This window comes from Eurosta solidaginis, chromosome X, assembly GCF_040869045.1.
Source record: "Eurosta solidaginis isolate ZX-2024a chromosome X, ASM4086904v1, whole genome shotgun sequence".
In the NCBI taxonomy this organism is placed as follows: domain Eukaryota; kingdom Metazoa; phylum Arthropoda; class Insecta; order Diptera; family Tephritidae; genus Eurosta; species Eurosta solidaginis.
The window spans coordinates 150,603,089-150,624,988 of NC_090324.1; the positions used below are offsets into that span (position 1 = coordinate 150,603,089).

The 21,900-nt window shown below is 34.0% G+C and overlaps 1 protein-coding gene across 4 annotated transcripts in view; it reads left to right on the forward strand.

Annotated features, from left to right (window-relative positions):
* Positions 1-20,383, forward strand: part of MED26 (mediator complex subunit 26) — a 645,711-nt gene extending 625,328 nt beyond the window's left edge. For 3 of the 4 annotated variants that reach the window (XM_067758501.1, XM_067758505.1, XM_067758502.1), the window contains exon 6: positions 16,329-20,383. In XM_067758501.1, the coding sequence (XP_067614602.1) occupies positions 16,329-20,074 (3,746 nt within the window). In that variant the 3' untranslated portion in view covers positions 20,075-20,383. The remainder of the gene's footprint in view (positions 1-16,328) is intronic. The other variant, XM_067758504.1, reaches the window with a different exon arrangement.
* The last annotated feature ends 1,517 nt before the right edge of the window (positions 20,384-21,900 follow it).

The window sequence follows — 21,900 nt, forward strand, 5'->3', positions numbered from 1 at the left end:
GAAATTTTTATTAGTGAAATGTCTGCCTGTGAATCTACTAGAAAAGAACATATTTTATTAGAATCGCTACAAGCGACTTCGACGAAATCGGAAAAATTTAAATTTAGACAATATATTGACTGGGAACTATTTAGGCGAATTGCTCCTGCTCCCTCAGTGTTCTCGCCCGAGGGGCTTCGGCATTTAAAGAACGAACATCGGCTGAATTTCTAGAATTGGAACCCTTATTATTGGAATTTCTGTTATTTGCGGACCGATTATTATTGTTATTGTTGGAATTGCTATTGCCTCTATTGTAATTGCGATTATTGCCTCTGTTATAATTGTTATTTCGGAAATTTGTATTATTGTTATGCCTATTTGCGTTATTGTTAAATCGAAAATTACTATTGTTATATCTGAAATTACTGTTGCCTCTGGAATTTCCACGGAAGTTACTATATCTTATCGGACGTGACCGAAACGCTAACACTTGTCGCTCTTTAACTTCCTGTTCTTGTTCTATAATAATTTTCGCTACAACATCCTTTGAATCTTTGAAGGTTGTTGACGCAACGTACTATTTAATCTACAAACGCTAATGGTTTGCTCAACCGCCATCTCATGTGCTTTTGCCTGCGTCATACTTTCAATGATTAGAGAGCGCTCTAACGAGTCAGAAAGCTCTTCTACCTTGTCTTCTCTTCTTGTCTGGCCTAATTTTGCTACATAACGCTTCTTTAATTTGGCTGACTGATTCTATATGCGTTGGTAGGGCTTCGCGAGCTTTGCCTTCGAGCTTGGATTTTAAAAATGCAATGAAAGTAGGAGTTAAAGCTTCGTCAGAGAATACTTCCATTAAATCAACTTTACTTATAAATGAGCCAAGTGCTAACGGGTCTCCACTGTAGTTTTCTCGCATAATCCAGGCACACGTACTAATAAACGATTTTTTCTCCTCGATTGTGGCCATGGTTGTAACGTTAAGAATTGTAATCAGAATAGAAAAACTAGAATTTGGAATTACAGGTTGATCAGCAAATCCTAAAAAGTCTGTACTCAGGGATAATTTATTATGTTCACTTGTTAAGGTATCAGTTGAAGATGCAATTGAAGCTGAATCGGAATCTGAATTATTGGAATCTAAATCTTGCTCTGAGTTTTTGGAGTCTAAATCTTGCTCTGAGTTTTTGGAATTTGAACCTGGATGTGAATTCTTAGAAACTACCTTCCCGTTTCTTAAGTTCATACGTATTGAAACGAAAAGACGAAATATTAAAATTTTATTGGAGCAAGATATGTGGAATTTGTCTATGAAGATTGCATTGAAATTGAATTTAAAGGAAATTGAATTTGGACGAGAGAATTATTCGAAAAAGGATTATACTTGATTAGAAAATTTATGCAGAATTGAAAGACAAGTTATTTATTTATTTATTTTTTTATTGGAATGTAAGAATTTTTAATTGTACAGAATGTGAAAAAAATTTTTGAATTGGAAATGTATGACAAAATTATAATTTTAATTGAATTTAAATACAAAGATTATAGAATGGCAAATATTTTTGTATAGGCTTTAAACGGACGCACCGCTTTTACCAAATTGTATGGTTTTATTTTTATAGATACGGGCGCACCGCATCTTTTCAAAATTGTAATATAAATGTCCTCGGACGCACCGGGATTTAAAAAAAATTTATATCATATTTTTACACGGACGTACCGCTTTAAAGAAAAATTTTAATCATATTTTTAACTGTTTATAAAGTAAAAAAATTTTTCTTGTATTTTTTCGATGGAACCCACTGTAGGGCAGAGTGAGACTAAAACTGGAAACACTTTTATTGAAAATCTATTGAATTTTGGAAACTGTTTGAATGAAAAATGAAAAAAAAAATTTCTATTTTTCTGTTTTTGTCCGACCCTGTCCCACAGTGCCTACCCTATAATTTTACACATATATCTATGTATATATATTTTAATAAATTTAGATGTATTGTATGTATGTATATATTAAAATTTTGAATAACTGTAATGCAAGAAAATTTTTTTTAAAATAAGTATTGTAAGTATTTTTTTCGAAAATTGGAAAAATTAATATAATATGAAATATATCGAAAATTTAAATTTATTTTTTCTTTGTAATTTAGTTTAATATAATAGAAAATATCGTATGAATATTGAATTTAAAAAGTATAAGAATTGAAAAAAAATTTAATTTTAAGTGATTTTAAAATGATGTATGTAAGAAAAAATGTTCGCATACCAACTGCCGTTGCGGATCGTTTACCGTTTGATCGCTGGCTCTCCTGCTGCTGCTTCTGCTGGTCTTCTGCTACGCTTGCTGTTCTGCTGCTGCTTCTGCTTTATGGCTTCACTTTTTGTTGCTATGGATTTGCCGCTATCTGTGGTTTTTTCCGAGCCGCCATTTTACGTGCCGTTATAAGTGGCGTGGCTAGTGCCGTTTTACAAAAACTTTGGTACAGTTTTCAAAAGTATTTCAGTTTTTTGTTTTTGTTGATTTTTTTTCAATTATATTATTTCTGCTGCGGTTTGTTTCTTTTTATTAAAGTCCACATTTTTCTCATTATTTCTGTATTCTATTAAGTCTTTTTATTATATTTTCCTCTTAAATGCTTTTATTTATATTAATTTTCCTGCACTAGCTACGGCCAAAAAAACTAACACCACTGCCATATACTATGGCGAACTTTTTTCGCAAATTTAGTGATTTTGATATTTTTAATGTATTCAAATATTTTCGTACTTTTTCCAATTTAAAAATTTTTGAAGAGTTTTATTAATTTTGATTTTTTTGTAGGTTTTTAATGTTAAAATTTTTTTTTTTGTAGAATTTTCCAATTTTCTATTTTTATAATGGTTTTTAAATTTTATATTTTTTTGTAGATTTTTACGAATTTTTGTTTTTTTTTTTGTAATTTTTTTGATATACTTTTTTTGTAACAATTTACTTATATATTTGTAATTTTTGATTAATAATTCATTAATTTTGATGTTATAAAAATTTTGTGTGGGGTTTTTCCCATCTTCGTTCACCTTAATTGGTGCACCACGCTTGTTTGGAGGCTTGCTTACCGGCCACTCGCCGTTTTTGCAGGCCTTCGGCCCACGGTCGCCATTTAAAAGATCCATTTTACCGATCTGAAAAAATGTTCTGCGCGCACACACACTACTAATAATTAAACGCACATTTAATTATTTTGAAGGACGAACATAAGAAATAGAAATACAATTTTCTACAGTGCTTGCGACAAGTAAAGTTGTTTTATTTAAAATTTAGTTTTTTACACTATTTATTTTCTTATAGTTAAGCACTTAGTCTTTAACTTAGATTTTTTAATTTCAACGCGTGTGGATAAGTTGCCGGTTCACCAAAAACTGAAAACTGCCGCTAACGCAACTCTGTGGCTAGGCACCTTTTCTTTAGGTTGCTTAGCAACGAAATTCATGATGGCGTCGACCAACGGCAATTTCAACCAATCAGAAATTATCCGCGTTGCTCGACTCCAACATTTTTAGTGCTGCCAAGTGCATTTGATGCATGGTTGCATCTTGCACTTTTCTAGAGAGGGAGTTGCCAGCTACAATTTAATTTAATGCAATTTACTATGGCACTAAACTTCTGCAGGTGCTGGGTGAAATGAAGTTTTATTTAATGCAGTAACAGGTACTTATAAGTAATGTATAATAAGGATTGGTACATAAACTTCTGCGCATTCAGAGCTTACTAAAAGTTTTTTAGTAATGGAACATAAATTATTTTTAAATTACAGTTTCATGACATTTTTAAAAATATATTCAGCCCAATTCTAAATATTCCCTCGAAATTTTGTTCTCGCGGATTTTTTTATTCCCGCTGAAAAATTCCTCCAATTCCTTTCTCCTAGGGAGAACAATAATTGGGGAACAGAAATTTCAAATTTTCGAAGTCAGCTGTTTTGTCAATTGAAATTTCATTGCGCATTTCTTATTTTGTTCAAAAAATTTCAAAGATTAATTGTTGTTGTGAATTTGTTTGAAATTAGGAAATACAATATAAACAATGTACGGTATTGCATTTAATATGGTATTCACTGAAATGAGCAATGAATTGGTGCCACAGCAACATCAACACAGGAGCATAAGAAGAATACGGCGCGATAACACAAATCCGCTGGAGTTGCTTGTTTCCATTGAGTAAAACAATATTCTGGCGGCCAAGTCGAGTTGAATTCGTCTTTCGTCACATGCCAAAATCTATTTAAGCCCTCTTAAAAAATCTTTGTGCAATTATTGGATGGCTGCATCAAATATATCACGAGCTGTTCCGTTGCTTATGATATACTTTTCGACTTAAAATAAAGAATATTGTGGTAGCATACACATATTTTAGCAAAAATTTGTACAAATAAGCGTTCTTTCTTAAAAGACCGAATTTACTTTAGCTATTTTGATGCATTTCCTTTAATTTAACAAGTGAAAAAACTCCCAAGAAGTGGTAGAGAAATCTCCCTCTCACTCACATTCATAACACCTACTTTTCTCCCATAACCGGTTTCCGTTTTTTCGAACATTGTTCAGAAAAAGAGGAAAGGGAGAAGTGAAAAAAACTCACAGGGAATTTTTATTTAGAATACGAGGAATGGGAGAAGGGAAAAAGATCGCAAGGAATTTTTGTTTAGAATTGGGCTGATTAGCTTCTGAACTCAAGCCTTTCACAACGTCAAAAATGAACACGAGCGAAGAGCTACGTGAAGAAATTTTGCTCATTTCGACGAATAATCTTAATGTTAGTTAAGACGGCGCCGTGCTGTGATGGTAGCGTGCTCCGCTTACCACACCGAAGATCTTGGGTTCAACTATTTAGCAAAGTAAATCAAGAATTTAGAAGAAAGTTTTTTTTTCAATTAGAATAAAGTTTTTCTAAGCGGGGTCGCCCCTCGGCAATGATTTGGCAAACACTCCGAAAGTACTTCTGCCATTAAAAGCTTCTCAGTGATATTTCATCTGCCGCTCGGAGTAGGCATAAAACCTGTAGGTCCCGTTCCTCCAATTTGTAAGAAAAAGTTTAAGGAGCACGACGCAAATTGGAAGAGATGCTTGGCCTAAAATCTCTTCGGAGACTATCGCGCATGCATTTATTTTTATTTCACTTACAAAAAGCTTGCGAAATTCACAGGATTATCATATGACACTGCCCTAAGATCGGATTTGCGCTTTAAGGAAGGTGGTGTAGCGAGGGAAAAGCACGTAAACTCTATGAGACCAAATTGGCAAACAAAAATGTCTATGTTGTTATGGACGACGAAACGTACCTGAACCTGAGAACGTTGCCAGGTGCCCAGCCCTTCTGCTGGCACAAAATTTAATGTCGGGTCTCTCCAGAAAAGTTCGGTCATATGGACCAGTAACGAATAAATTGATAAAATTTCTTTGCCTGTCATTGATAAAAATGTTTTGTTTCATGCTAATAAAAACAAAAGTAAAACAAAGTATATGTTGCTATTTTATGAGTATTTTTAATTTGCAGAACTTTTTGTACCAGTCCTTAGAACAACGAATTCACAAATCTGTGGTCATAAGGATTAGCAGCCACAGTTTTATGTAAAAGCTTAGTACTAAAGCAATTATTGCTTGTGCAAAATTAATTTAACTCGTGTTAAAAAAATTGAGTCTTCTTTGTAGAGGCCAGATAGTAGGAAGTGTATAAGTAAATTACACAGTGGATGCTCTAACATATAGAATAATGAGGCAATGTACCACGTTTTTTATATCTTTCATGAAAATGAAATGGTATACTAACTTTGGCACGAATCTCAATATTGTAAGTCCTTAAAGGAAAATAGATAGACCCACTATTAAGTATACCGAAATAATCAGGACGAAGAGCTGAGTTGATTTTGCCATGTCCGTTTGTCCGTCTACCTGTTTGTATGCAAACTAGTCCCTCAATTTTTGAGATATGTTGATAAAATTTGGTGAGCGTGTGTATTTGGGTGTCCCATTAGACATTTGTCGGAACCGGCCGGATCGGACCGCTATAGCATATATCCTCCATACAACCGATTTTTCAGAAAAAGGAGATTTTTGTCATATGTTCTTCAATTTATCAGATTGGAGCTTCAAACTTCACAATATACTTTCGTATGTTGCACATATTGTTTTCTGAAAAAAATGGATGAGATCGGTCGTATATATAGCATATATCCCCACAATCAATTTTTCAGATAAGAAACTTTTCGTAATTACTGCCCTATTTTAAGAGTTAGAGGCTTCAAATTTCAACGAATGCTTACGTATATAGCATATATTGTTGTCTGAAAAAATAAAGATCGGTGGTATATATAGTATACTAGAAGAACCGGTAGACGTTGTTCTGCCCTAAATTCGGCCTATCTGCATACATTTTAATAAGCTTTTTCCGTCTGACTCTGCCCTCCCCCTCTTCACTTTTTCCTAATCCTTTTGTTCACTCCTCCCTCCGTCTGCTCCGCTTCATCTATCTCCATCTTCGTCTCATTCTATCTCTTTCTCAATCTCCTTCTCTCTTTTCCCTTCTCTCAATTTCTTCTCAGTCTTCTGCATCCCTTATTGCCTGTCCCAGAGGGTGGTATGTATTTTATTTCAGTCCCAGTCCCAGTCCCACTCAGAGTCTCAGTCCCAGTCCCACTCCGAGTATCAGTCCCATTCCTAGTCCTAATCCCAGTCCCAGTCTGTCTCTGGATAATATATTACTCTGTACTAAAGCACTCATCAACAGCTTTCATTTGATATCCATATTATATAAAAACTGTCTAGGCATTCACTGGTCCACGTTTTGGCCTATATCTCGAGACCTTAGTCACCCAGGGTATGAAAATAACCCTCTACTAAAGCACTCATCAACAGCTTTCATTTGCTATCCATATTCTATAAACACATTCTAGGGGTACTCGGGTCCACGTTTCGGCCTATATCTCGAGACCCTGTACGTCGATTGCAACCAAACCTATGTAGTAACAACCGCGTGAGGTTTACGCAACTTGTGTGAAAGTTTGAACAAAATCGACCGACGCATCTCTTCAAACACCGGCGACCAGCTAACACACATTTTAGCTTTTCTTTTTATATATATATATAGATTTTTATTTTTCACACTTCACTATAATATTAAAACGAAATGCAGATTTTCGTTGCTTTTAAAATTCGGCTTAAAAATTGCACATGGAACAACTAAAGACTCTCCTGAATTAAAAAAAATGTCATAGTACCTCTAAATCGCGGGCCCCCTCAGAAACCCCGGGGCTAATACAATATGGATAACAAAGCTGTTGATGAGTGATTTAGTAGAGGATAATTTTCATACCCCTGGGTGACTAGGGTCTGGAGATATAGGCCAAACGTGGGCCCGTGAATGCCTAGACAATGTTTTTACATTGTGGGTATCAAATTGAAGCTGTTGATGAGTGCTTTAGTACAGGGTAGTTTACATACCTATTGGTGACTAGGGTCTCGAGACATAGGCCAAAACATGGATCAAGGTAATAGTAGGATGTGTTTTTACATTATGGGTATCAAATTGAAGCTGTTGATGTGTGCTTTAGTACAGAGTAAGTTTTATGCCGTTGGGTGACTAGGGTCTCAAGATGTAGGCCAAAACGTGGACCCGGATAAACCTAGAATGTGTTTTTACATTATGGGTATCAAATGATGCTGTTGATGTATGCTTTAGTACAGAGTAAGTTTTACACCGCTGGGTGACTACGGTCTCGAGATATAGGCCAAAACATGGACCCGGATACACCTAGAATGTGTTTTTATATTATGGGTATCAAATTGAAGCTGTTGATGTGTGCTATAATACAGAGTAAGTTTCACACCGCTGAGTGTCTAGGGTCTCGAGATATAGGCCAAAACATGGACCCGGATACCCCTAGAATGTGTGTGTATTATGGATATCAAATGAAAGCTGTTGCTGAGAGCTCTAAAGTTCATTGTGATATTCGATTTAGTCGCATCAACCTGGCAAAACTGATAAATATGCATGCGAAGCCGAAATAAAGACAAGTATTAATAATACCCACATACCTATTTACATACGTCCTATTCGATTTGCCTGAAATTTCGTATATAAATTTTCCGATATTAGTATTTACGATGCTTTTTTACGGGAAGTATACCAGAGACGGACTGGGACTGGGATTGGGACTAGGACTGGCGCTGAGACTGAGACTCGGAATGGGACTGGAACATAATACATACCACCCTCTGGGACTGGCAATAAGAGATGAAGAAGAATGAGAAAAAATTGAGAGAAGAGAAAAGAAAGAAGAAGACTGAGAAAGATATAGAATGAGATGAAGATGGAGATAGATGAAGCGAAAAAGACGGAGGGAGGAGTGAATAAAAAGATTAGGAAAAAGTGTAGAGGGGTAGGGCAGAGTTAAATTGAAAAGGCTTATTAAAATGTAGGTAGGCCAAATTTAGGGCAGAACATCGTCTGCCGGGTCTGCTAGTATATGCTATATATATTTTTTTTTTGCAACTTCAGCCCCATTTTAACAGCTAAAAGCTTCAAGTTTCACGAACCGCTTACGTGTATAGCATATATTGTTGTCTGAAAAAATTGTAGAGATCGGTGATATATATATTATATATCTCATACAACCGTTTATTCAGAAACTTTGCGCAATTTCTGCCCCATTTTAACAGCTAGAAGCTTAAAATTTCACCAATTGCTTACGTATATAGCATGTATTATTGTCTGAAAAAATCATAGAGATCGGTGGTATATATATTATATACCCCATATAAACTGTCATGTTTGCCCCTTTTTTACTGCTAGAAGCTTCAAATTTCAACAAATTTCATCAAATACTTACGTTTACGTCATATATTGTTGAAATACGTGATTCGTAATCAATGTTTTTACATGAAGACCACAAAAAACGTGAAACTTTGCATTCTCACACAAAGTACCTACCTATTTTTATAACTTTCATGAAAATGAAATGGTATATTAATTTCGTCACGAAACCGAAAATTGTAAGTCCTTAAAGGAAAATAGATAGACCCACCATTAAGTATACCGAAATAATCAGGTTGAAGAGCTGAGTTGATTTAGCCATGTCCGTCTGTCCGTCTGTCCGTCTGTCTGTTTGTATGCAAACTAGTCCCTCAATTTTTGAGATATCTTGATAAAATTTGGTGAGCGGGTGTATTTGGGTGTCCGATTAGACATTTGTCGGAACCGACCGGATCGGACCACTATAGCATATATCCTCCATACAACCGATTTTTCAGAAATAGAGGATTTTTGTAATATCTTACCCAATTTAACAGATTGAAGCTTCAAACTTCACCATATACTTTCGTATATTGCACGTATTGTTGCCTGAAAAAATTGATGAGATCGGTCGTATATATAGTATATATCCCATACAACCGATTGTTCAGATAAGGAACTTTTCGTAATTACTGCCCTATTTTAAGAGCTAGAGGCTTCAAATTTCAACGAATGCTTACGTATATAGCATATATTGTTGTCTGAAAAAATCATAAAGATCGGTGGTATATATAGTTTATATATGGTGGTATATATAGTATATATATATAGTATATATATATATATATATATATATTTTTGCAAATTTTAGCCCCATTTTAACAGCTAGAAGCTTCAAATTTCACAGAATACTTACGTATATAGCATATATTGTTGTCTGAAAAAATCATAGAGATCGGTTGTATATATAGTATATATCTCATACAACCGATTGTTCAGATTAGAAACTTTTCGCAATTTCTACCCCATTTTAACAGCTATAAGCTTCAAATTTCACCGATTGCTTACGTATATAGCATATATTGTTGTCTAAAAAAATCATAGAGATCGGTTGTATATGTAGTATATATCTCATACAACCGACTGTTTAGATAAGAAACTTTTCGCAATTTCTACCCCATTTTGACAGCTATAAGCTTCAAATTTCACCGATTGCTTACGTATATAGCATACATTGTTGCCTGAAAAAATCATAGAGATCGGTTGTATATATAGTATATATCTCATACAACCGATTGTTCAGATAAGAAACTTTTCGCAATTTCTACCCCATTTTAACAGCTATAAGCTTCAAATTTCACCGATTGCTTACGTATATAGTATGTATTGTTGTGTCAAAAAATCATAGAGATCGGTGATATATATAATATATATATGATGGTATATATAGTATATATATATATAGTATATATATTTTTTTTTGCGATTTTTGCCTCATTTTAACAGCTATAAGCTTCAAATTTCACCAAATGCTTACGTGTATAGCATATATTGATGTCTGAAAAAATCATTGAGATCGGTGGTATACATAGTATATATCTCATACAACCGATTGTTCAGATAAGAAACTTTGCGCAATTTCTGCCCCGTTTTAACAGCTAGAAGCTTCAAATTTCACAAAATGCTTACGTGTATAGCATATATTTATGTCTGAAAAAATCATAGAGATCGGTGGTATATATATTATATACTTCATATAAACTGTAATTTTTGCCCCTTTTTTACGGCTAGAAGCTTCAAAATTCATCAAATTTCATCAAATAGTTACGTTTACGTCATATATTTTTGAAAGACGTGATTCGTAGTCATAGTTTTTACATGCAGACCACAAAAAACGTGAAGCTTTGCATCCCCACACAGATTACCTACCTATTTTTATACCTTTCATGAAAATGAAATGGTATATTAATTTCGTCACGAAACCGAAAATTGTAAGTCCTTAAAGGAAAATAGATAGACCCACCATTAAGTATACCGAAATAATCAGGTTGAAGAGCTGAGTTGATTTAGCCATGTCCGTCTGTCCGTCTGTCCGTCTGTCTGTTTGTATGCAAACTAGTCCCTCAATTTTTGAGATATCTTGATAAAATTTGGTGAGCGGGTGCATTTGGGTGTCCGATTAGACATTTGTCGGAACCGACCGGATCGGACCACTATAGCATATATCCTCCATACAACCGATTTTTCAGAAAAGAAGATTTTTGTAATATCTTACCCAATTTAACAGATTGAAGCTTCAAACTTCACCATATACTTTCGTATATTGCACACATTGTTGCCTGAAAAAATTGATGAGATCGGTCGTATATATAGTATATATCCCCCACAACCGATTGTTCAGATAAGGAACTTTTCGTAATTACTGCCCTATTTTAAGAGCTAGAGGCTTCAAATTCCAACGAATGCTTACGTATATAGCATATATTGTTGTCTGAAAAAATCATAGAGATCGGTTGTATATATAGTATATATCTCATACAACCGATTGTTCAGATAAGAAACTTTTCGCAATTTCTACCACATTTTAACAGCTATAACCTTCAAATTTCACCGAATGCTTACGTATATAGCATATATTGTTGTCTGAAAAAATCATAGAGATCGGTTGTATATATAGTATATATCTCATACAACCGATTGTTCAGATAAGAAACTTTTCGCAATTTCTACCCCATTTTAACAGCTATAAGCTTCAAATTTCACCGATTGCTTACGTATATAGTAGCATATATTGTTGTCTGAAAAAATCATAGAGATCGGTTGTATATATAGTATATATCTCACACAACCGATTGTTCAGAAAAGAAACTTTTCGCAATTTCTACCCCATTTTAACAGCTATAAGCTTCAAATTTCACCGATTGCTTACGTATATAGCATATATTGTTGTTTGAAAAAATCATAGAGATCCGTTGTATATATAGTATATATCTCATACAACCGATTGTTCAGATAAGAAACTTTTCGCAATTTCTACCCCATTTTAACAGCTATAAGCTTCAAATTTCACAGATTGCTTACGTATATAGCATATATTGTTGTCTGAAAAAATCATAGAGATCGGTTTTATATATAGTATATATCTCATACAACCGATTGTTCAGATAAGAAACTTTTCGCAATTTCTACCCCATTTTAACAGCTATAAGCTTCAAATTTCACCGATTGCTTACGTATATAGTAGCATATATTGTTGTCTGAAAAAATCATAGAGATCGGTTGTATATATAGTATATATCTCATACAACCGATTGTTCAGATAAGAAACTTTTCGCAATTTCTACCCCATTTTAACAGCTATAAGCTTCAAATTTCACCGATTGCTTACGTATATAGCATATATTGTTGTTTGAAAAAATCATAGAGATCCGTTGTATATATAGTATATATCTCATACAACCGATTGTTCAGATAAGAAACTTTTCGCAATTTCTACCCCATTTTAACAGCTATAAGCTTCAAATTTCACAGATTGCTTACGTATATAGCATATATTGTTGTCTGAAAAAATCATAGAGATCGGTTTTATATATAGTATATATCTCATACAACCGATTGTTCAGATAAGAAACTTTTCGCAATTTCTACCCCATTTTAACAGCTATAAGCTTCAAATTTCACCGATTGCTTACGTATATAGCATATATTGTTGTTTGAAAAAATCATAGAGATCCGTTGTATATATAGTATATATCTCATACAACCGATTGTTCAGATAAGAAACTTTTCGCAATTTCTACCCCATTTTAACAGCTATAAGCTTCAAATTTCACCGATTGCTTACGTATATAGCATATATTGTTGTTTGAAAAAATCATAGAGATCCGTTGTATATATAGTATATATCTCATAGAACCGATTGTTCAGATAAGAAACTTTTCGCAATTTCTACCCCATTTTAACAGCTATAAGCTTCAAATTTCACCGATTGCTTACGTATATAGCATATATTGTTGTCTGAAAAAATCATAGAGATCCGTTGTATATATAGTATATATCTCATACAACCGATTGTTCAGATAAGAAACTTTTCGCAATTTCTACCCCATTTTAACAGCTATAAGCTTCAAATTTCACCGATTGCTTACGTATATAGTAGCATATATTGTTGTCTGAAAAAATCATAGGGATCGGTTGTATATATAGTATATATCTCACACAACCGATTGTTCAGAAAAGAAACTTTTCGCAATTTCTACCCCATTTTGACAGCTATAAGCTTCAAATTTCACCGATTGCTTACGTATATAGCATATATTGTTGTCTGAAAAAATCATAGAGATCGGCTGTATATATAGTATATATCTCATACAACCGATTGTTCAGATAAGAAACTTTTCGCAATTTCTACCCCATTTTAACAGCTATAAGCTTCAAATTTCACCGATTGCTTACGTATATAGCATATATGGTTGTTTGAAAAAATCATAGAGATCCGTTGTATATATAGTATATATCTCATACAACCGATTGTTCAGATAAGAAACTTTTCGCAATTTCTACCCCATTTTAACAGCTATAACCTTCAAATTTCACCGAATGCTTACGTATATAGCATATATTGTTGTCTGAAAAAACCATAGAGATCGGTTGTATATATAGTATATATCTCATACAACCGATTGTTCAGATAAGAAACTTTTCGCAATTTCTACCCCATTTTAACAGCTATAAGCTTCAAATTTCACCGATTGCTTACGTATATAGCATATATTGTTGTTTGAAAAAATCATAGAGATCCGTTGTATATATAGTATATATCTCATACAACCGATTGTTCAGATAAGAAACTTTTCGCAATTTCTACCCCATTTTAACAGCTATAATCTTCAAATTTCACCGATTGCTTACGAATATTGCATATATTGTTGTGTCAAAAAATCATAGAGATCGGTGATATATATAATATATATATGATAGTATATATAGTATATATATATAGTATATATATTTTTTTTGCGATTTCGACCCCATTTTAACAGCTATAAGCTTCAAATTTCACCAAATGCTTACGTATATAGCATATATTATTGTCTGAAAAAATCATAGAGATCGGCGGTATATATATTATATACTTCATATAAACTGTCATTTTTGCCCCTTTTTTACGGCTAGAAGCTTCAAAGTTCATCAAATTTCATCAAATAGTTACGTTTACGTCATATATTTTTGAAATACGTGATTCGTAGTCATAGTTTTTACATTCAGACCACAAAAAACGTGAAGCTTTGCATCCTCACACAAAGAACCTACCAATTTTTTATTTTATATTTATTTTAAAAATCGTTTAGATATGTTCAAATTTCACCAAATCCTTACGTGAATAGCATATATTGTTGTCTGAGAAAATTACAGATACCGGTGGTATATATAGTATATATCTCATACAACCGATTGTTCAGATAAGAAACTTTGCGCAATTTCTGCCCCTTTTTAACAGCTAGAAGCTTCGAATTTCACAAAATGCTTACGTATATAGCATATATTGTTGTCTTAAAAAATCATAGAGATCGGTGGTATATATATTATATACTTCATATAAACTGTCATTTTTGGCCCTTTTTTACGGCTAGAAGCTTCAAAATTCATGAAATTTCATCAAATAGTTACGTTTACGTCATATATTTTTGAAAGACGTGATTCGTAGTCATAGTTTTTACATGCAGACCACAAAAAACGTGAAGCTTTGCATCCTCACACAGATTACCTACCTATTTTTTATTTTATATTTATATTAAAAATCGTTTAGATATGTTCAAATTTCACCAAATCCTTACGTGTATAGCATATATTGTTGTCTGAAAAAATCATTGAGATCGATGGTATATATAGTATATATCTCATACAACCGATTGTTCAGATAAGAAACTGTGCGCAATTTCTGCCCCTTTTTAACAGCTAGACGCTTCAAATTTCACCATATGCTTACGTATATAGCATATATTGTTGTCTTAAAAAATCATAAAGATCGGTGGTATATATATTATATACTTCATATAAACTGTCATTTTTGCCCCATTTTACGGCTAGAAGCTTCAAAATTCATCAAATTTCATCAAATAGTTACGTTTACGTCATATATTTTTGAAAGACGTGATTCGTAGTCATAGTTTTTACATGCAGACCACAAAAACCGTGAAGCTTTGCATCCTCACACAGATTACCTACCTATTTTTTATTTTATATTTATCTTAAAAATCGTTTAGATATGTTCAAATTTCACCAAATCCTTACGTGTATAGCATATATTGTTGTCTGAGAAAATCACAGATACCGGTGGTATATATAGTATATATCTCATACAACCGATTGTTCAGATAAGAAACTTTGCGCAATCTCTGCCCCGTTTTAACAGCTAGAAGCTTCAAATTTCACAAAATGCTTACGTATATAGCATATATTGTTGTCTTAAAAAATCATAGAGATCGGTGGTATATATATTATATACTTCATATAAACTGTCATTTTTGCCACTTTTTTACGGCTAAAAGCTTCAAAATTCATCAAATTTCATCAAATAGTTACGTTTACGTCATATATTTTTGAAAGACGTGATTCGTAGTCATAGTTTTTACATGCAGACCACAAAAAACGTGAAGCTTTGCATCCTCACACAGATTACCTACCTATTTTTTATTTTATATTTATATTAAAAATCGTTTAGATATGTTCAAATTTCACCAAATCCTTACGTGTATAGCATATATTGTTGTCTGAAAAATCATTGAGATCGGTGGTATATATAGTATATATCTCATACAACCGATTGTTCAGATAAGAAACTGTGCGCAATTTCTGCCCCTTTTTAACAGCTAGACGCTTCAAATTTCACCATATGCTTACGTATATAGCATATATTGTTGTCTGAAAAAATCATAGAGATCGGTGGTATATATATTATATACTTCATATAAACTGTCATTTTTGCCCCTTTTTTACAGCTAGAAGCTTCAAAATTCATCAAATTTCATCAAAAGGTTACGTTTACGTCATATATTTTTGAAAGACGTGATTCGTAGTCATAGTTTTTACATGCAGACCACAAAAAACGTGAAGCTTTGCATCCTCACACAGATTACCTACCTGTTTTTTATTTTATATTTATCTTAAAAATCGTTAAGGTATGTAGATCTGTTCACTATATATTTCGTATCTTATACATCCGATTATTCGGAGATTACGAGCGGGATAAGATTATTGTTCAGCCCCATTCATGAAAGGTATGAAGTCTTCGGCACAGCCGAAGACAGTCCCGTTTTTACTTGTTTTATTTTATATTTATCTTAAAAATCGTGTATGTATGTACATGTATTCACTATATATTTCTTATCTTATACATCCGATTATTTGGAGATTACGAACGGGATAAATTATTGTTCAGCCCCATTCATGAAAGGTATGAAGTCTTCGGCACAGCCGAAGACAGTCCCGTCCTTACTTGTTTTTAACTAATTTACATGTATATATATATATAGATATTTTTCTTGCATTCTTCTCTATAATATGTTTGTGTTATATTTTTCAGATTGTAAAGAGGAAGAAGGAAGTTCCAGCGAAACAATCACCTCGGAGCCCTCCCGTGACAGCTCGAATGATCCTAGTTATCCAAAGCACCACGCGTTATCCATTGAGAGTAGCAGCAACTCTCAATTGAATACATCAAAAGATATAACTGATATTTCTCAGCCTTTGGTTACAGTGGAAACAAGTGAGACCGTAAATGATAAATATACTAATTGGCAAGAGTTACATGAAATTATAAAGAAATTACCTCCTTTGCAAAGTATATCTGTTATTGAGTCAAGATATCAAGCAGAATTAATACCATGCACATGTAAAATTTCTGAAGTAATGCCAAATAATAAGGCCGCATATAGGTCCACTCAAACTGAAAATGGGACTGTAGAGAAAGTAGTATCTGATCAAAGTATTCGTCAGAGCGTATATACTGAACAACCAGAGGATGTGTCATGTAGGAAATTAAATATTGGAAGTGAAAACTCTTGTAACTTTGGAAGAGTTGAGCAACGGTCACCGCTTCTAGCTCTTACAAAACCGAAGAAATCTATTTTCGACTTTGATTTCGATGATGATGAAGATCCATTATATTCGCTAAAAGCAGAATCGACTGCTGACGCCATTATAAAAAAACAAAACAAAGGAACAAATATTAAAACTGAAATTATATCAGAATTAGATGTGAATGAGTTGAGTTTGTATCCTACTGAAAGATCAGAGTTGGTTGATTATAAAATTACTGAAGAACCATTAGCTGAAGAATCCATGACTCAGGAATTGGTTTCGCCATTATATATAATAGAGGAGGACTCACTATGCATTGCAAAACAGCGGTTTGACCAACAATCGCAAGCCATTACAAAATTTCACCTTGATGTTCTACATAGGTACGTAGTTCCAAATGTTAACGGTAATTGGGATGTTCGATCACAGGATGAAATTCAAACAGAAAGAGATGTTGATATAAGTTACAAAGTAACTAACAACATCGTACCAAAATACAGTTTTCTTACAATGGAAAGTATACAAACGAAATTAAGGCAGATAAGCATTTTGACAACTTTGAGCCCCAATGAAGGAGAAGCTGCCATTAAACATTTTAGCGTTATACCATTTTTAGGTGTAACTCATTCGTCTCTAATAAATAGTATAGAAGAAATGTCGTCGAATACCAAAGCACTTCATGCTAAAGAGCTTTCTGTTTTTGATTCGAAACCTGTAGAGACTAATCAAAATGTATCACAAGATGAACTGAATTTTAATTCCGATAGTCGTATACCTGACTACATAACAAAAATTACATCAAATGACAGTTCTTATAAAACAAGCGGGTTACTTCATTCTCATGACGTAGCTCGTTGTTCAATATTAAACAAGAAAATGAATAAAGCAGTTGACAATCTCAAATTTGAAAAAGCCGGAAATTGCACAGACTTATCGCGGAATTTTTCAAATAACTTTAATGGATGCACTCAAAAGAGCACCAAATTTAATACCGATGTAGTACAACACAATCAATTTTATGGGCGTAGATATTCTAAAAAGCCCTTATTTGGTAGTGAAATATACAATGATACCAACTGTAAATCGCTTAATAAACCATTAGGTAAAGAATTAACGGTTGATGTCACCAAAATTTGGCATGACAGTAATATGCCGCTATCACCAAATCAAGAGCAGCCCCATATAATTAAATTGAAACGTAAGCTTCATAACAACAACATAGATGTTAATGTTGAAAAGAAACCAAGTTTTAAAAAAAGTAGTAGATGCAATGAGATTACTTGCGATGATTCAATTGAACCGGATGTTAAAAGAAATAAAATTATTATGAATGGAAGTAATAGAGAATGCTCTGGCGGCATAATAAAGCAACTAACCGATACTTGCATTGATAATGATATTAATGTTCACGACGTAGTTGTCATGAATGAAGTGAATGACTGCATAGAACTGCAAAATAATCTCGACAACACCACTTTACAAAAAAAACAATGCGATGATGAAAAATTTGATACAGATATGAGTGTAAACAATTTATTTGATGAAAAAAGGAGGGAATATGACTTTACTGGCAGCGTCAAATTAAATGAGTATTTAGACAACGAAGATTTTTATGACCGGTATCATGAAGGTGTTGTAAGAGATACATCACTTTCCTCTGAAGAGGGAAGTCATATTGTATTAACCATAAAACAACCCAAACAACCGCACTTGCCTCCCCTTTCGCACAATGTGGCATCCTCAATAATTTTCAGTAATAATATAATGGATTGTCAATCGGAAATTAATGCATCAGCCACCGCTTGCACCATACAAACTTCGAATGTGCCTGGTTATACATATCAGCAGCCAACGCTTCAAAGTGCTATAAAACTAACTCCGATAATAAAAAAAATGATTTCCTTTGAATGTTCTAAAGATACTCAAACCCCATCCCAGGCTTCCCTAAAAGGCGACCTTACAAGCGGTATCTTGAGATCTAAATTGGACGACGTCATTGAAGGTACCGAAATGTTTTTTCCGAAAAACTCGATTAAAGTGTCAAAGTCAATGTCAAACGATTTTGTTTCAGGAAGAGTAACAAACATATATGAAGAATATGCGATCTCAAACGGTGAGTCTGAATCCACAAAGCCTGAAACAGCCGCAAAATGTTCGGGGGATATGAAAGAGCATCGCAAACTATTTTTACCTCGTGAAATTTTTTATAAAGATTACGACGGCAATAAACGAAGCATTCTTAATATCAGCAGCTGTAGTTCGAGCTGTACGGAGTATAGTGAAAAGGAATATAGCAATGATTCTTTTACGACAGTTGCTCCTTGTGAACCAAAAAAAAAGATACGGGGACGTTTTGAATTTCATGTGGATGAGTCCTCCCAAACAAGCAGGTCTAGAAATTTAATGCAGCTATCTCTACCTTGCACCGCCCATTCAAGTACTAATAACAAATCATCCACTAAAACTCTTTATAATAGTGAAGGTAGAAATCGTTTAATAAATGAATGTTCAGAAAAACAATACCCAAACTATAAAACAGCTCTGCTTATAAGTAATGCGGACTCTAATGTAAAAGATGCACATTTATTTGCTGGTACTACCGATATAAACATGAATTGTGATGCAAACGAAGAATTTTCTTTACAAAGCAACTGCTTGTTACAAACACCTAATGACATTTATTTGACTGTGGGTGAGTTAGAGACTTCAAAAATCTTTATATCGCAAGGTAATGCTGCTAATTTCGAGAAGGAGGTGTGTGACAATGTAACTTGTCCTTCTTTCCATGAATATAACCACCAAGAGCAGAATTTTCCAAACAGTACATGCGATGAAAGTATATTTTATAATAAGCAAAATTATAATAGTTTAATAACGTATAATAAGGAGTCTAGTTTATTTAAAAATAATGATTCTAATAAACACAAATTTAAAAGCAGTGAGAATATTCAACATCAACAGAAAGATGATACAGTCGTAAATCTAAGTGCCGATGATAAAAGTATCAATGTTTATAGAACGAAAACGAACCACATGCTCGGATATGGCTGTTGTCACAATGGCAACTTCTGCAATGCAAAAATCTCCACAGAGTCGAAAATTTGTACATCACCCAAAGGGCAATCACGACAAGACAATATAGAAAATTGCACTCCTTTCAAAGTTTTCAGAGAATGGCATCAAGTGCTGCAGTTGCATTCCTACAATGATGAACTTTTAACTGTGCTACCTTACGTGGTATTTGATTGAGTCGGAACAAAGCTGCAACGCCAGAAAACGGTTGAATATTTTACTTTTTGGAAAAGTGAGAAAGAAATATAAACATAAGATATTGCTAACAAAGTGTGCAAGTAAACACCATTTTCTGGCGCAAGCAATCACGATGTGTACTACGATATAAGTTTCGTAAAATTAGTAATAAAATGAAAATAAAGTAGAACGTAAAAATTAAGAATGAGGTAGCACAATATGAAATATTGATATGCTATCAAAAAATCTTGTTTATGTGTGGAAACAAAAAATATACGTTAATATAGATTTTCTATATACTGATTGTTAGTTCCTAGATTTATTTGCGGCTTCGCTCTTGTTTACGTTTTTTTTTCTCTCTTCATCAAGCTTTATCGACCTTTCATTTTACTGCGCCACCAATGGAATACCACGGCTAGATGACACGTATTATGCTCCAAATACGAAATCTTTGTTGCTTTGGAAAGGAGTGCTTCACACGATTCATCAGATGCAAGAAATTGGCAATGCTTTAGGCGTAATAACGCTTAGCGAAAAGGAAGAAGGACCATACCGATACACTTTCTTGCTGAGGAGAGGAATTCGATTTCTCACCTCCGAAGAGATGTTGTTGGTGTGCAGGCGCGAAAAGAATCTATCTGACGTTAGCAACAGCAATGGACCATCAGGGAAATGATTTCCGAGCTGGAGTCATGGTTTTAGAGACGTCATAACTTTTGCTAATGCGATCATCCCGCACAGCAACGGAGAAGAGTAGAGTTAGCACTATGCGATCCATCCCCGGGCAGTGTCATCCATAAGATGACCTGCGGAGTGATTGATGGGATATGGTCAGCAGATACATGAGGAATATTCTCCTCGCGAAACGGCAAGATGATTGCTTAACCCAATAACGTCAGCGCGCTTCAGTACCCGAAGTAATGCAAAACGTGGTCCCCGGTGGGAAGTTAGTTTCAGTGGGTAGCCCATGCCGAGAGGAAGGGAGTCTTACGCTCGGAGAGGCCCGCTGCTACCAAGGCTTAACAATCCGTTTAGTGCATAAAGCATTTCCTCCTTCAACGTAACACAAACAAAACAAATGGCTGTAAAAACTTGACACAAAATCTCTTTCTATTCTTTATTGCCAATCATAATTTTTAAATACATTTCATTTTCCTTTTGTTTAGACTTAATATTGGGTGTCTTTGATGGGGATGTCTCGGTGCTTGCACCTTTAATCCATGTTGGGTTGGAGCCTCCTCGTGGTAACACCTGGTAACGCTTCGGCAGCGAATTCGAGCGGGACCTTGTCCGCCTACCTTATAACCTGACGCCCTTCTTGTCCCAGCTCCCATGAGTACCCCTATCTTCTCATTCAGGGCCAAGTTTCACATGGAGCAGGGGGTATTCTATTATTTGGCCCAAGACCGACCATACGTGACGAAGAGTGTCACACCCACATATGGCGGATCTAGAGAGGCTAACTCCATAGAACTTGTAATCCCGAGTGCTTATCCCAACAAGCAAAGTAAACGTAATGTAAGTTTTTAATAAGTTTTCTCAAAAAAATATTAAGCTTAAAAAAATTGATTTTTTGTTTATAAATCGTTTAGAAATAAGCGTCAAATAATTGAAACGGCTCCTTGCTTATAAATGTAAGCTTATAAAAAATTGCTAAAATAAAGCTTTTTATAAATATTATCCTAATGCTTTTTTAAACGATACTTTTTATTTCAACCAATTATTTCAATAAATTATACGTAAAATACATGTGCACACATATATATTTTCCTATTTTCATTCATACATTAAATCAAGTGTACTGCAATTCGAACGCATTCTTGGAG